The sequence below is a fragment of the Urocitellus parryii genome, chromosome 7, assembly GCF_045843805.1.
Source record: "Urocitellus parryii isolate mUroPar1 chromosome 7, mUroPar1.hap1, whole genome shotgun sequence".
Classification (NCBI taxonomy): domain Eukaryota; kingdom Metazoa; phylum Chordata; class Mammalia; order Rodentia; family Sciuridae; genus Urocitellus; species Urocitellus parryii.
Window position 1 is genome coordinate 22,189,421 of NC_135537.1, and position 17,875 is coordinate 22,207,295.

General features: G+C 39.8%; 1 protein-coding gene across 2 annotated transcripts in view; it reads right to left on the reverse strand.

The window, feature by feature from the left end:
• Positions 1 to 201: 201 nt before the first annotated feature.
• The window catches only part of Slc30a8 (solute carrier family 30 member 8), a 44,120-nt gene continuing 26,446 nt past the window's right edge, over positions 202 to 17,875 (reverse strand). For both annotated transcript variants that reach the window (XM_026393889.2, XM_026393890.2), the window contains 5 exons: positions 14,012 to 14,165; positions 9,745 to 9,895; positions 8,032 to 8,137; positions 1,684 to 1,818; positions 202 to 347 (listed from right to left, as the gene is read on the reverse strand). In XM_026393889.2, coding sequence (XP_026249674.2) covers positions 202 to 347; positions 1,684 to 1,818; positions 8,032 to 8,137; positions 9,745 to 9,895; positions 14,012 to 14,165 — 692 coding nt within the window. The remainder of the gene's footprint in view (positions 348 to 1,683; positions 1,819 to 8,031; positions 8,138 to 9,744; positions 9,896 to 14,011; positions 14,166 to 17,875) is intronic.

Consider the following 17,875-nt stretch of genomic DNA (forward strand, 5'->3'; position numbering starts at 1 on the left):
CTGTAATTGAACTCTGCTACTGGTGAGTATATAAGCCAATTGACGGATGGATCTATATGCATCTTCAGAATAAAACGTGCATTACACTGTATCGTGACTTTCTCAAAATTCTTCCTCTGGTTACTTATTTCTGATGTTTCAGAAGTTGCCTAGCAGCATGTTGTGGTCTATCAAACAGAGGAAGCTGACAGTGTGACTGAGCTAGTCCCGGGGGTCTTCACAGAAAAGGCAGGCAGGGTCCTGGTCGACTGGAGACTCCACCTGAATCGTGAGTGAATGCACAGGGAAGCTATTGCTGAGAGCTCTAGCAATTCCTCTCCGGACAATCTGGCTGTCCCGGCTGGCTGCTGTTGATAAAGAACCAGGGTGAGATTAGCATTGATTACACACATGAGCCATGGCTAAGGCTTCAGCTTCAAATGCTTTGTCTTGGGCCTGGGGGTGGGGAGCTGGGCAGCATAGGCAGAGCACTCAGAGGAAGCCACTTTGGCTCTGCTATGTTCACACAGACAAGGCAGGGGACATTCAAGTGCAGCAAAGTGCCCTGTCACTATGGGAACTCTTCCTGCCCATAGTTACCTCTGGAGCCTGGCACTCCCAGGAGCTGAGTATGGAGGGGAGACAAACCCTGAAAGAGCCGAGATAGAACTGTTATTTCTTACACAGTCCTGCTCACCAGCCCCCAGGGATCTCTGGGTTGCAGTTTTGGATTTAATTAGAATTTATATCAAGGCAAGTGACAGGAAGCAGGAAGCATTCAGAGCTCCCCACAGACCTCTCTTAGAGCAGCTACCCCCACTGCCATCTTTTTTCCTGTCCCAAATGGTATCAAGAGGCTATAAAGTCCCTTCCCCGGTAACCTGATTGTTTACTATATTCTTTCATTTGCAGTGAAATATGGGTGTAGAGAATGCTGTAAATTCCCCGAAGCCAGATCTGAGCCCCTCGGAGAAGATGAGAAGGTCTGAGAAGTATAGCCCTCAAATGACGGTCACTGGTGTCCCTGTCCCTCTGCCACTAAGTAACTTCTTGAGCTATGTTTTAGCAGCCTAACTCATCATCCTTGGCCTAAGCTCTCTCCTGAGGCAGTGAAAGACCTCCCACTTCCTATTTCTCCCAGCTCTGAGACATTTCAGAGACAAAATCATCTTCTGCTTTAAAAAAAGTAGCTATTAGTATAATGTCCTGAGAATCGTCTCACATGGTCACAGAATCTCTAACCATCCAGGGAAGGACCTGCCCTAATTCTCCCAGCACATCTGTTAGCTAGTTTGAATTTTATGGTTGGGGCCTCAGTCTCTTCCTCTAACATCCGCACTGAGCAGAGCATCTTATACACAGCAGGGATTCGATCAAGATTTACTGCTAAATTCTTTTCTGTATTTTTAGTGGTCAGACACCAAGCCAAACAGGTGGAAATGGAATTTTCAGAGTCCAAGGCCTTGAAGTTGGGGAGGCATTTGGGGTTTTTGTATTGCACTGCAATCAGCCTGGAGAATGTCATTGGTATCATGGTTGCTGTGACAACCACCATAAACGGATGGGTTTTCAAAGTACAAACCACTGACAACTGTTTTGACAGGCAATGGATACTAAGGTCAGCCCTCAGAAAAGAAGAGAAATTACTGACTTTTCAGGACAAGGATGGAATTTTGCCTAGGGGTGTTTACAAAACTCACTGACCTGTGGCAACATGAACAGAGAGAATCACTTGGTTCGTTGTTAGAGACCAGATGTGCAGGCTGTGCACAGAGACAACGCCATCGACTGCCAGGATGAGCTCTTTCACAACATTGTAATTCAGGCCCTTTGGTACACCTGATGGAAGGAGCAGGAGGCGTCGTTACTCAACTGGTGGAGATGGCTAACTGCGCTGCCAAGCCCTCGCCCACTTGCCCTCCCCTTTTCTGGCTTCCTACTTCAAATGTTTACAAATCCAACTATTTCCAAAGGTTTACCATCAATCAGAAGTTCACAGGCAGGATCCTTGCAGGATTTACTATGCAACAATCAACAACAGTAATCATCCTTAGTCTATTATTAAACTAATTGTGCTTTTCCTAATTATCCTCGTGCACTCTGGAAAGCAAAATGAAGCGACGTGGGATTTGATATTCAATGAATCCTGGGTTAGCATCCTGCCTACAACTATTGTGAATTTACTCCAATTATGAAGCTTCTCTGATCCTCAGCATATTTGTAGTAAAATAGGTATGATAAGAACAATTTGTAGATCACAGAGTTCTCTGAGGAGCCAGCCCTTCAAGAGATATCGGGTCTTTGTAAATTGTAAATGTTGGTTATCTACCAGGTCACATACTGGACTGTGCTAATAGAGGATCCTAACATTGTAATACCATCTTATGATTTTATTTGTAAATATTCCATTAGTTTACTACATTAGTCTGCATTCAGAGGCTGGGTCAGAACATGGAATAGTTTGACTGTCATCTTTGTGTCTAAAGAAACTACGTGGGGAATACAGGAAGGTGGGAAATCTGGCAGTCAACCAGCTCTTCTTTTGGGCAAAGGAACTGGGTGTCTCTAATTTGGAGAAGAGAAGGCCAAGAGATGTGTGATCACTTTTTTCAAATGTTGCAAGACCTGTCATATAGAAGGTGACAGAACATGAATGTGTAAGGACAATTTCTCTGGCTAACTTCAGAGAGAGAAAGAAATGGTGGGTTGGAATAGAAAAACAGAAATCAACTCAATATTATTAAGAATTAAAAAAATAAATTTTGGAAAAACTTTCCAAAAAAAAAAATTTTGGAAAAATACCAATCCAACCAGCACAACAATGGTAAAATCTCATGTTAAGTAAAATCCCTGTCAGCTAAAGAAGACCCAAAGAGGATCTGTAGAATATATGTCTAAGAATGATTCATTTGTAGCCTCTATTTCAACTCTATATAATGCACAATGCAAACACCTGAGGTGTTTGTTAAAAATAATAAAGATTTGGCTCCGTTCTGGGCCCCCTAATGGAAAGCTCCATGGGTGAGGTTCTGAAACCCCCAGATCTTCGGGTGGTTCTGAACCTTGTGTGCACATCAAAATTGCGGGCACAGTTTAGAAATCCTGATGACAAGGTTACTCCCAAGACCCATGAAATCAGCTCTCTGGGGAGGAGACCCAACCTCAGTGCTCATCAGGTGAGTCTTTTACACAGGTGAGATTAAGAACCATGACACTAACACCTGTGCGTCCCTGAGTAGCATGACCTCACATGTTCTTCAGTCTTGCTGTATGTTAGAATATATCAAGGCTCCCCAGACAATTAAATCTAGTTCTCTGGAGCCTGGATATAAGTCTCTTAAAATACTTATCAGATAATTATAATGAGCATTTAGAGCCAAAACCCACCTATTTAAACAAATAAGGAATCCTAACCTACCCTTTTCAAGATTTAAGAATCTTCTCATAGGGGATTTTCTCCTGATTAACTAACTCAAAGTTTTCTAGGGCTTGAGTTTGATTTAACCCCATTTTTATTGTACCATGGAAGTAACGAAGAGCTGATCAACATGTCCTTTTACTCTATGAGCAACAAAAGTCTCAGGGCACTAGAATGAAACTAAAGGAATTCTTGCCTCAGATGAATCATAGAGTATACATGAAGTCTTAAGGCAAATTGTTATTTTCTAAATAACAAAAGTCTTTATTGAGTACCTATCATGTATAAGGTTTGTGCTAAACACTTTATTTATAACAATTATTTTATTTAAGAGTCCTAAGAAATTTATGGGCTAATTGTCAATGTTGTAGTTCCCACTTAACTGAGGAAATAGGGGTTAGAAAACTTAAGAACATTGTTAAGGCCACACAGATAAGTGACAGAGAGCTCAGAATCTCTGAGCATTGACATGTCAAGCGAAGGTAAGAGTTTAGGCAAAGGAATCAAAAATTTCATTCTTAGAACTAGTATGTGTCATCTTTTTGGGGGAGTTTCAGGTGACTCTGTGAAGACCTGTTGTCATCTAGGACCCTTGAAGTCAGGATGTCATTATAATTTGACATTTACTTTTTTTCTTTTATGGAGAACAAAAGGCCACCATTACTTATTTTATACTAAGATATAAGGTTGTCAAGCAGGAGGCATGTCCCTCACGATGCAGATGCTCCAGCACAGCCTAGAAACTTCTTTTATTGAGAAAAAGTCTGAAAAAATATTAATGTATCCAGGAAAACATCTAAAACAGATGTTAAAAAGCTAACTTCCATGGCTAATAAATAACTGAAAATAACATTCAATGCCACAATAATTAAAGAATTACATATAAAATCAATAATATATAATGCTTCAATTGTCAAAGGAGAAAAGAATCACTAGTTTGATAATACTCAATGATGATGAGGATGTGAAAAAGTGAGTGTTTGCACATGCTGTTAGTAACAAAGAAATTGATGTGGTATCTGGGGTAAAAGTAGCCAATCTAACCAATTTTAAAATACATATAACTTTGAAACAAAAAATACTAATTCTGTGAATTATTCCACTGATACAAAGTGTTAAAAACATGCACATATAGTGGTGGTAACCACAACACTGTTTGTAATGCCAACTGTAAGGAAAAACATTCATTCATACAGTGGAGTAATTGCAGATATGAAAAAAATGGGGTATTGTTTATGTGGTAATATGAAATATCTCCAAGTGAAGGATAGCAAGATATAGAACAAATAAATAACATCATTTAATCTCATATTTTATTTTTAAAAAAGGCAAGCAAATGAATGAATGTTTTGGGAAAGATGTATGAATGTGTGTTTACTTATTAATAGAAGTGACCCCTGAAACACAGGATTGAGAATTTAGAGGTGGAAATATGGGGAAACAATTTATTATTTTATACTTTTCTGTATTATTTAAAAAATTTACCAGGTATGGAATTATTTTATATTGAACTAATTTTAAAAATTAGGTGTCTTCCAGTAAAGAGTTACTTGCCATTTTCATTAATTAGCTAAGATAGCCCAGACTCTGTACTGTTCCTTTAAAAATTTAAGAGATAATTTCCAGGGAAGAGTTTTTCTGAGATAGGAGGGGTGGAAAACAATCATCTTAAATTGTACTTCAGTTTTTCTCTGATCTTTCTGTAAGTCAGTAATTTCCATAATAGTGACAATTGCTGAAGCTTAGTACTTGGCCCTCAGGAAAGAAAATAGAGGCACCTGTGATTTGATAGACCAAATATTCTCAAGTTCAAAGCCAGAAAGTTCATTTGTTACTCAGTTTAGAAAATGGGTAGTGAATGTTCATCTCCATTATCCATTTTAGTGTCATAGCACTATCTGCCAATAATGATGGTGCCCACTAGGAGTAGAATTCTTAAATGTGCACTCAATAGTGTTACTGAAGGTGACTGCACTCTGGGACTTGGTCTACCATGACTCAAAATGAGCTGGACAAAAAGAAAAGTTCTTTTTGTTTTGGATACTTTTAATTATCTGGATAGTTGATATGATGCAAACCTCCAGATCTGATTGAGATTTCCAGATAATTCCCAGAGCTATCATCATCCTTCTCCTCATGGAGGAATCTCAAAGTATGGTGCTGGGACCAGCAGCATCAACATCTTGGCAGAAATTCATATTCTTGCTCTTTCAGCCCCTTCTCACACACAAGACCTACTGACCCAAGAGCTGTGGGTTTGGGTCCAGTGATCTGCACTTCAATAACACCTCTAAGTAATTTTGATGCCTCCAAAGTTTGATAACTGCTGGCTCAGTCTATCAAGAGTTTTTTAAGCAAAATCCTCTGTAATATCTGTTTTTCTAATAAGTAGAATAGAAAATATGACATCATCTATGTTCATTACAAACTGTCAATGTAATGATGATAAATCACCTTGCAAATATAATCAAGTAACTTATGCCTCTAATTTACTTTAGTACATTGAACTTCCCTAACTAAAACCCCAAACCTGAAATCCTCCAAAATCCAAAATTTTTTTCAGAACCAACATGAGGCTACAAGAATGGGTCTCAGTCAAAATGCAGGAGCACTAAAACTATTGCATAAGATTACCTCAGGCTGTGTGCACAAGGTGTGTGTGAAACATTAGTGAATTTTACATTTAGACTTGAGTTCCATCTCCAAGATATCTCATTATGCAAATGTTAAAAAATAAATTCTAAAGCCTGAAACACTTTGGTCCCAAGTATTTTGGATAATGGCTACTCAACTTGTACACTAAGATAACATCACTGTGAGTCAGTAGCTCTCCCCATTTCACCTAGTATCAAATAGTTTTTCCAGTGACAAAGATAAATTTATTCTGATCAAGACTCTCTTATCTAGCTCTTTGGAGGTCATTAGTATCAATGACTGACCAGGTCTATGGCCACAGCTTGTGGCCAAGAATTGGGACTTTCTTGATGTGAGAATAATATGCAGTATAGGGTTCATTTCCACAACCTAGCTTTATAGTTCCTATATTCTAGTCAAACTAAAAAGCTAGCTAAGAAGTTGTACATATCCAGTTCCCACTGTGTTCCAGAAATGATGCCATAGATCCATCTAATCCTCTCAACAGCACTACAAAGCGAAAACTGAAGTTCAGAATTAAGCCTGAACTTAAGTGCTTGAACTTTCATGGCTAGGATTTGAACTGAAGTCTCTGCAATTCTACCTTTTCAATTGCACAATCTCTCTCCAACCTAACTGCCAGTAAAGATGTAGCCTGGAAAGGGCAAAAACTAGCAGTTCTTCAACTACTTTTGCCAAAGGAAAAGAAAATCAGCAAAATGCATAATATCAGGAGAGGTGGCCAGTAAGCTTTAGTCATACGAAAAATTTCTTGACAGTGAAGGCATTTCATCTCTTCCTGACTAATTAGAAGATCCAAGGAGCTAGACCAGCCAGAAGAGTCATCAGGACTAGACTCTGGCTATGTTGAATGAGGTTAATTAGCATGAGATCCTACCAGGGGGAGAGCAAGTCAAAAAACATCACCTCTTCAGCACACCCCGGGGACCGCCTGTCTCTCTACCCCCGCTGTTCAAATTCCCACACCATTTCTCAGTAGCACTTCAATTCCATTTCTGAGTAATTATTTGAATTATCTCTTTCTCCCCTAACTAAAGTTTCACTCTTGAAGACAGAAACAAGTCTCATCTTAGCTCATCTCTGTAGCTGTAGTTTTGAGCACATGATCCCGCAGTCAGAGCTCAGTAAGCACTTGACAAATAAGTCACCCTGGTGTTCTTGTACTTCAAACCACAATCAGACATAAATGTTCAGATATAATGTTGCCTGAGAGGTAGATTTTTATTGTCTTTCTTAAGTCTTCTCCAGGTATCATTAGGAATATAATTATATTTTGGCAATATCTTTCTCCACTGTTAATGTTTATACTTACGGTTATGGTTTGGATGTGAGGTGTCTCCCAAAAGCTCACATGTGAGACAGACAGTACAAAAAGGTTCAGAGGCAAAATAATTGGGTTGTAAGAGTCTTAACCCAATCAGTGATTTAATCCCTTGGTAGGGATTAACTGAGTGGTAAATGAAGTGGTAGGGTGTGGCTGGAGGAGGTGGGAATTGGGGTGTGGCTTTGGGGTATATATATTTTTGTCTGGCAAGTGGAGTCTCTCTACTTTCTGATTACAATGTGAGCTGCTTCCCTCTTGCTACACTTTTCTGCCATGATGTTCAGCCTCTCTTAGAGCCCAGAGGAATGGAGCTGGCCTTCTATGGACTAAGACCTCTGAACCCATGAGCCCTCAAATAAACTTTCCTTCTCCATAAGTTGTTCTGGTCAGATCTGTTAAGTCACAGCAGCGAAAACACTGACCATATTTATGATGTGGGATATTTAACAGTTGCTCGAGATACAAGTAGAAGCCACTTTTTATCTGTTCCCATATAAATAAAAATCAAACATTCATTTTCACAAAAAATTCCTTATCAGCTTTATAATTTTTCCCATAATACAAATTAACAGTGAGCACACCTTGCAGCCATCCCCTTGTGTGATCATAGGGACAAAAGCATTGATCTTAGGAATAATCATGAGATCTCTCCTACCTTCCATAAGTAAGATGAAGAAGTCCTTTAAGATCATGACAGTGCTGGCCAGCACCAGAATGGAGAAGATAAATGTGCAGATTGGGTCAGCTATTTTGTAGTCTGGCTAAAAAACAGCAATTTTGGTTAACTGAATTCATAGTTCTCTTGGAGAAAGCTTGATTAATAAAATAGCTGCAGTTCCCTGTTCCCGTCTTTCCCAGTCACACATTTGTCCCCCTGACACTTAACATCCAACACAAAGGCAAGATATCCTTCCTGAAGACTCAATCTGTCCTTTCAGCTCTAAATTACCAGTGACCAAAGAGTAGAGACTATTCAAAAATGAAAGTGAAAGACATTCTTAAGAGATCTGATTTAAATTCTCTATATGTGTAAAAAACAAGCACAAAGATGCCCACAATGTGCAATGACTGTTCAGCCTTAATTATGATGAGGACAAGAAAGGATATCATTTATTGAGAGGTTGCATTTGTCCCAAGTGCAACCAGCCCTTGGTCTTGGTGTACTGGGGTTAGTCTCTTTCTTTCCTTCTCCTCTATTACACATACTCTGAGATAGGTATCTGTGACACAGCCCTAAGGGTCTAAGCAAAGGTGTCACTCCTGCTCTCTCTCTCTCTCTACTGGATCCCATAACTTTGGCGGAAAACACCTACTGTTCTTCCCTTGATGAAATTCAATGCCACAGGCAAGTCCAGGCTCCACTCTCTAAGAAACTCAGCATCCACCTAACCTTTGTAAAGGGTCTCTCAAACTCCACTAATTCTTCCAAGTTTAAAATATTTCTGCCTTAGTCTTGAAGTTTTCAAGGAACATTTTCTCAAATTCATATATGTCTGTGATTTTGCTTACATATTTTTATATCTTAGGAAAGACAGTAAAGAGTCCCTGCAAATTGGACCATTATGATGCAAAAGGTAAGAGCTAAAAGCTTCCTTCCTTCTTTTCCCTCCCCACCCTCCCTTACCCACCCCTGTTCATTCTTGATATTAACAGATAGCAATCTGCAGAGCATATTTATTTGTTCAGGGTGAGAGGGTTCTTGAATTAGAATCCTGCTTTGGGGGGAACCAAACCCTTCTGCTTATGAGCAATATTGGTAGGACAGGGGAATCATCAGGTGCTTAATCTTCCCCAACCAGGTGGCAGGCACAGGACCCAAACTAGGGTCGACTGGACTCCCCTTCCAAGAAATATAAATCCTCAGCAGCGACAAGAGCAGGAAAAAAAAATTGGTCAAGTCACATTTATTTTAGCATGGTGCCTGAGACAGAAGTTGTTATTATTTATGAAATTTAGATACCAAAACTTGCCCATATTTCTACCTTGATTTCCGTCCTGAAATACGGTCAATAGATTTCAGCCAATACACGTGTTTATTTATTTATTTTTTCTTAAATGAGTCAGAGATCTTTTCTGTTGCTTACTACCTAAGAACTCTAAGGTATTAATAGTTTCATTGTTGTCTACCTTAACGGCATGGCGAAAGGAACTGCTTTTTTGAAAGATTGGCAGCCCAATAGTTAAAGACATAGTTCTTAGAAATTTGGGAAAGACTCAGGTTTCAGGCTTTGAGTGTTTGTTTTAATCTCACAAAGCAGTTTGTATAGATAAACTCAGATAAGGTTGTTGGTATTTGCAATATTGGAGGGTCAGCCTCTGTGCTAATGCATGTAATTACTACAATATGGGTACATTCACTTACACTCACCTTAAAATAGATAATAAGAGCACTGATTAACACACTGATGCTCTGAAATACATCTCCAAGGGCATGCACAAAAGCTGCTCTGACACTGGCGTTAGCTTGTACTTCATTGTGATTGTGGACAAGGTGTCTCTGGTGCAAAACCACAGCTAGTCTGAAAGACAACAATATTCTTGGCACAGGTGAGATTAGCCTTTACAAACCTAGGCAGCAGAACAAAGGAGCTGGCAATAGCACACATTATTCAAAATGGCAGGTAGTTTAAAAAAAAGTATGCTTTGCAATGTATCATTTTGGAGTTATGTTTGAATACAGGTGTATCACAGAGTTTTAAATTTTTCACACAAGGACAAACTATAAAAATTTACCTCAGTTTTCTCATTCATCCACCTAATGTTATTCTCTTTCACATTAAAATGGGAAAGCAACATTTCTTTGATAAAAATCAAACATTTTACAATGAAAAGGAAAAATTTCATTATCTACTAAATGTCAGCCACTGATTTATACTTAAAGCTGAGCTTGGGAGAGCTTGATTTAATGTACTGGTTTAAAATGCAAAAAGCAATGGAAAGGGATAAAACAAAATAATAGTGAATGAATCTCATCATGGGACTTTTAAAAAACTTTTATTTTACTTAATTTTGTTCATTTCTATGAGCATTTAAAATTTGAATAATTTCTTAATGGCATATGGTGAGAGTGTTTTGTGTATGTATATACAGTTATTTATCTAGAAGCAAAGATACATTAATATGTTGTAAAAGTACTTGTTTATGTACATCATGCGTGCACACACACATACATATACAATGTATTGCAAAGTGTAGCATCTTTTGTCCAAGTCAAGGTGATAAAGTAGTAGTCACTAAAAATTATGCAACTGATTCTATTTATCTATAACATTCACAAAGTTTATACTAGAAATAAAAGGAGAATTGTTTCACTGATGGTCAACAAGGAATGTTTTGCCAAATACCCTTTTGGAACATTTTGGAATAAAGACTTTTTAAAAACCTCTTATTGCTTGGGACACTATATATATATATAGTCCTTTTGCAGGTAAAAGTGTTTGTTAAGTCTTAAGCCATCACCACAAGGTGTAATGACTGCTGTGTGCCAAAATGTGATCATTACAGAAGGCATAGTTTTCAGATTGTTGTGTTTGGATAGAAACACCTTAGCTATGAGTTACAATTCAAAGTTAGACAGCCCAATGTGACTGGCAGCTAACAGACACTCTTCCAGATTTACCATATGTGATCATCACAGTGTCATTCACCCTTTTACTTGTTTTATTTAAAAAGGTAAAACTTTCTTAAGAACTCGTGCCCCAAGTGCTATTAAATACTTCAGTTATATAGTGAATAAAAATATATGCAGTCCCTCCCTAGTGCAGCTTTAACTGTGTTAGAGACAGCAAAGATTTTACACACATACACACAAACACACACACACACACGTGCCTGCACACACAAACTAACACAAATGGAAATTTCTAATTATAATATGGTTACTAAGAATTGCTGCTTTGGATAATGCCAACGGAGGAGCCTGACTTAGAGAGATATAGCAAGTGAGCTGAATTTAAAAGGTTATGAAAGGAAGGAATATTTTAGGCAGAAAAAAATTAGCCTGCAATAGCCTTAAAGCTCTGTCTACACCCTTCATCACAGAACCCCTTCACCACTTCTACTAGAATTTTCTGTCCGGATTTTGGGTCCCCAAGGAATAGATTTATTCCAAATTTATTTGCAAATTGCAATTCTGATTTCTCCATATTCAATCACTACAATATCTTGCAGAATTTGCAACCTGCGATCTCAGTTCTTGGAGAAAACATTACAGTCACTCAGCACCTTTATCCATAAATAACTATCTGTTTGCACAAAGAAAGGCAGGGCTTTTCAATTCCCTTGTCTTTCTAAGAATGAAAAGTACTTGCAAGGTTAAGGTCAATGTTCAAAAGCAGTCGCAGTAAAAAGAAAACTTGGATGGTATCTATTTTGAAAGTAGAACTCCATCATTAAAGTCCCAGACTGATGTGGCAGTTAGCTAGGAATATCCTTCATCTTTGTGTAGCATTGACACAACCTATGTGACATATGACTCTCTGGAAATTATTAATACTTTCATTCTTCCTGCTGCCTTGAGGACATATTGTTCTCCTTATGCAAAGATGATGTTATTGACCCCCAGTCAGCAGTACATGTGCTCTAGAGCATTTATCTCCTCAAAATGATAGATTTGCATTGATCTGCCCACACTCTTTCTTCCAGTGCCAATGTGAAATGCAGCTTCAGGTTAGCTGGTAGGAGAGAGGATCTAGCTAGTGATGGCAGATTAAACATTATTCTGTTGATCCTTTAGCTCTGAGACGGAACAATAGTTCATGAACTGAGAGGTGGGGGACTGCAGCCCCAGGATGTAAGACTTAGTGACACAAGGCAGCATTTGCGAACTGAACGTGCTCAGCTTGTCCCTGAATTCCAGAGATTCCATTGTGCCCTCTCTTAGAATCCTCTGTTCAAAGCACCATTCTTCCATCGCTGTCTTCTTCACTCCCATGTAAAAACTGACCTCATGACATGTATCAAGCTGCACTGCAAGATGGCTAGATGACAAGTAGGTAGTCGTGGTTGAATACCAGAAATGTTTGGCACCAGTAGCGTTTTGGATTTTTTGAGTTTGTCATATCTTAGGATATTTGCATAGACTTTATGAATTAAGCATCTCTAATCTGAAAATCCAAAATGCTCAAAAATCTGAAACTTTGAGCAGATGTGGGTGTTCAAGAAGTTTCTGCATTTAGAACATTTCAGATTTGGGGTTTGGGGATTAGGACGTTCAACCCGTATATGAGTCTCCTATTAATGCTGTAACATTACCACAAACCCTTAATGCCTTAAACCAATGTAAATTTATTATCTTCTAGTTCTGGGAATCAGAAGTCTAACGTGGGGTTGCAGAACTGCATTCTTCCTGATAGATTTGTGGGAAGGAATTTATTTTCTTGCTTTGTCCGTTTTCTAGAGGCCACTTCTATCCCATGGTCCCAGGTCCCTCCCTCCAGCTTCAGTGTCAGCACCAGTAGTGTAGCAGTGTAGCATCTGCTCTTCTCTCTGAACTTCTACCTTCCTCATTTTAGGACCCACATGGCTACATGCAACCATGTGGAAAACTCAGTATGATCTCCTCATCTGAGAGTCCTACTCACATTTACAAAATTATTTTTGCTATGTAAATTGACATGTTCAGAAATTCCAGGGATTTGGATATGGGCATATTTGGAGTGTCATTTTTCTGTCTTCTACAGGTGATAGGTAGATAGGTAGTGGATTGTTGGTAGATAGATAAATGGATGGATGGATGGATGGATAGATAGTTTTAGAATTAGATCATCAAGTAAGAAGGGGAAAATTAACTCAAAAGTATCAAAACCCTGGGATTCAAACTCCACTGTCATGTGTAATCCAGTAGTTAACTTTGGGAAGAGCAAACCTATATGCAAGAGATTTTCAATCATCATTTCTGATAAGATTGATTTAAGGTTGCCTGGATGAGAGAATGAGTAGAAACTAAAGGGAGAGTCTAGCTAACGTATCTTGAAGAATTTTCATGCAGGCACAGTGAAGCAAAGATAAAAATATTGGTTTTGAGGAAAATAACTTCCCTGTTATTAGTTCTGTGATAATATACAAAACTAATGGCAATTTTATGGAGATATTGGAAAAGAGCATTAAAAAGTAGAAGGATAATTGAAGTGAATAAACTCTAAGATGCCTTTTAACTCAACTTTCTGGGAACTCATAATCTGTTTCAGCCAAAAAAAAAAAAAAAAAAATTAAAGAGGAGAAAGTATTATCCCCAATGGAACTATCAACATGCCTGGAATGGCTTGGAGCTCAATTCTGGGTCTGTGGTTCTGGATTCAAACACTGACTCTCCATAACTGGCACTCTATTTCATGCACTGAAGTACAATTTCCTGATCAGTGAAGTTGGGGTGCTGTGAATCCTAAGCCCGATAATGTGTATCAAAAGATCCTGGCTCTGTCTCCGGTGCAGTGGAAACTTTCAAAATGGGTAGGTCATAGAAGCCAATATTTAAAATCTCTTTTAGTCTATAGCCTTAATGTCACTTTTAGAGCCATTGGAACACTGTGACAGATCTGTTATCATCTTCACAAGTAGATGAGTTTCCAAAAGAGTCCTCAACTAGACAGGGTTGACGATAAACCATATGGGCTCTTAGCATGGGGGCGACTTACATAATATTGGCCACAACTGCGCAGCCTGAAACGACGATCATCACAGTCGCCTGGATCTGGTAGTCGGTGTACAGCAGGCGCTCACAGGCTAGGTACACCAGCACACCAGTCACCACCCAGATGCAAAGGATGGACAGCAGGGCACCAAGGATCTCTAGGGATGTAAACACACAAGGACACTCCTCACAAATGACCCACACATCACCTACTTATACTCGAGTCATAAGATTGCTTTTCTCCCTAAAGAAAGAAGCTTCAAACTAGTTCACTCAGTGATTCATGAAGCAAAAGTGTGGGTGGATTTTAGAGCTGACATGAGGCACTATAATGTTGCATTAGTAAAACACCAGTGTCTGAGTTCATTATGAGCCACATTTCTAAGCAATTTTAGCATCTTTAGAACATATTAATTGCTGCCTGCCCTCACTATTTTCCTCAGGGATTTTAATTTAAACAGGTGCTAAAATGATCGAAACTTATTAGGGGATGAAATAATGAGACACAACGAGTAAAATGTGTTTAGAAACTCTTAATTTTACCATAAAACATTTACAACTTGCCAGTACCGGCACCTTTAGTGAAATAAAATCGTACTTGATGAAAATGAGTTTCATTTGCCAACCCGACATATTGTAAACACAAAGGCGAGCTCAGAGCCTTATCAACACCCTAACTGCCTTTTAAGAGCTACTGCAAGGAAAAGAAGCATCAGAATGGAGACAGTTACATTAATATTAAAGGTAAGATAGTGTTCAATCTACCCACGGAGGAAAGTACCTTTGCTTACTTAGGCATGGCTTCACACCTACCCTGATCTTTAACTCAGCCTCTTTAGGGGATTCCAAAGACCCACTGGGGTCTAGAAATATTCTGTGAATCACTGGTCAGGTACATTCCATACTGTCATCCTTACCTGCTTTAAACTAATCTCAGAAGTCAGTTCCCTGTAGTCTGGGTGAGGTAAAGCACTGCTACCCAGTGTGCAGCTATTATTTCCCAGACCTCTGTCATTTACATACAACCTTTACGGCTTTTTCCATATTCAAATGCCACCTGTCTCATTAGTCACTTCACGTTTTCTTCAAAGAAATTCAACTTTGCACCCTCAGCTTCTTCCTAAACAAATTTATCCATGAAATTATGAATTTGATGTGCTGGTTTATTTTCTGATGCATATTAGGATGTGTAATTACTGTCCATATGACAGTTAAAATCATCTGCTATCCATCCATCCATGTAATATTTTCTCATACTATGGGAAATGCTGGTGCAGGTATTTAGGGCATGAGTTCAAGTATCAGATGCAGATGGTCTGTCAGTGACTGACCATGTGACTTTGTACAAGTCACTTGACCTATCTGAGCCTGAGTTTCCTTATCTATAAATAATGTCATATATGGGGCTGGGGTTGTGACTCAGTGGTAGAGTATTCAGGTAGCATGCATGAAGCACTGCGTTTGATCCTCAGCACCACATAGAATTAAAATAAAGATATTGTATCCACCTAAACTAAAAAATAAATATTAAAAACATAATGCCATCTATGTCTAACATATATGCTATGGGTTGAATTGTGTCCCCCCAAAACTCATCTATTGAAGTGCTAACTATTAGTACCTCATACTGTGAACTTAGAAATAGGGTCCTTGAGATATAATTAGTTAAGATGAGGCCATATTGTAGTCCCATAATCCTATATGACTGTTATACCTATTCTAGGAGGAAATCTGGATACAGACATGCTCACAGGACAAACAACATGTAAAGATTAAAGCAGGGATCTACAAACCCAGGAACCCCAGCAGCTCAGAAAGATTTCACTCACAGTCTGAAGGAACCAATCTTGCTGATGTCTTGATCCTTGCTTTCTGTTTTCCAGAACTGTGAGATGAAAAATTTTTATTTGTGCCATCCAGTTTGAAGCACTTTGATAAGGGAACTCTGAGAAACCAATATGACATATAGCAAACACTCAAAAATATTTATTATTTTATTAGTCTGCTCAGACTATTTAAAACTCCCTTTGCAGAAATTAATAAGGACCACACTCAAGAATTTATGGTTATCTAGAAACAGAAATTGGATTCAGAGACATCAAGTCTCAAACATCCTATCTGTAAGAATCCAAATCAGGATATGGAAATAGAGCACGTCTCACTCTAAAGCCAGGAATAGAGAGGTACAGTGAGACAAGGAGCTGGGATGGTAAAGCCCAAACACCAAGAAACAAGAGTCAGGTCTCAACAGGACAGAAATCCAAAAGGAACTAGTTAAAATAAAACTAAATTTAAAAGCACCAAAGCACCTCAGGAACCACTGACAAATTGTACTATGATTGCTAAGAAAACCATGAGATGAGTAAGGCCATCAGGTTGGTCAGACCAGTTTGTGGGTGGACTAGGATGGGCTCACTTATATTTCTACTTAGCATGATAGCCATCCATCATGTGTGGCTACTTAAATGAAAATGTTTAAAATAAAAACCACTCTTATTCTTCAGTTGTACCACCACATTTAAAGTTCTCAATAGCCATATTATACTCAATTATTAAATATTTTCTCTTGGGGCTGGGGATGTGGCTCAAGCGGTAGCGCGCTCGCCTGGCATGCGTGCGACCCAGGTTCGATCCTCAGCACCACATACCAACAAAGATGTTGTGTCCGCCAAAAACTAAAAAATAAATATTAAAATTCTCTAAAAAAAAAAAATATTTTCTCTTGTAGCAGAGGGTTCTTTTGAACAGCCTTGGTCTTCTGGAATATCAACGTTCATGGATTTCCATGACCAAGTTGACAAAGGGCATTAAATGACCTAAATTCTGAGTCCATCCTGTGTTTAAAAACTAACCTACATTTACAAAACAGCTCTGATCAATGGAATTGGTAAGAATGAAATACAGGATAGAGTGCCAGGGATCCCAGCAGCCTGCAGCAGGGCCCCGGAGATCCAGGCCAACTGATTCGAGTGGCCTGCCCTGCGGCTACAGAAGGCGTGGCGCCTCAGTGAAGCCATTAATTGGCAAGCAGGGAGGTTAGGGAAGGCCATTAGGTGGAATCCCACCAGCCAAGCCCACACGGACCCTTGGGCCGAGCACGGGTTCTCAGAAGGGGAAGGAAGCGGTACAGTCCCATCCCCCACAGCGGACACTCCGCCGAGGCAGTCAGCGGCCACCATCCGGGAAAGCTGAAGGATACACCGCCACTCTCCTTCAGAGTGCGACATCAAAACAGGTCGGTGTCATTCAGCTCACCCCCCAGACAGCGGGAATTCGCATAAAATCTCTCCTAGGCTTGCCGGGAGAGGGAGTATCAAGCTGAGCCTCCATACAGGCTAGGGGGAAACCAGAGACACCTGACCTCCAACCCCTCCTCCCGGTAGCAGCCAAAAGGAAACCTGGCTAGCCAGCGCTGGGGGAGGGGCAAGCAGAAAAAATCAAAGTGATAGAGTGCCAGGGATCCCAGCAGCCTGCAGCAGGACCCCGGAGATCCAGGCCAACTGATTCGAGTGGCCTGCCCTGCGGCTACAGAAGGCGTGGCGCCTCAGTGAAGCCATTAATTGGCAAGCAGGGAGGTTAGGGAAGGCCATTAGGTGGAATCCCACCAGCCAAGCCCACACGGACCCTTGGGCCGAGCACGGGTTCTCAGAAGGGGAAGGAAGCGGTACAGTCCCATCCCCCACAGCGGACACTCCACCGAGGCAGTCAGCGGCCACCATCCGGGAAAGCTGAAGGATACACCGCCACTCTCCTTCAGAGTGCAACATCAAAACAGCGGACACTCCATCCAGGCAGTCAGCGGCCACCATCCGGGAAAGCTGAAGAATACACCACCACTCTCCAACAGCTTGCAACATCAAAACAGCCA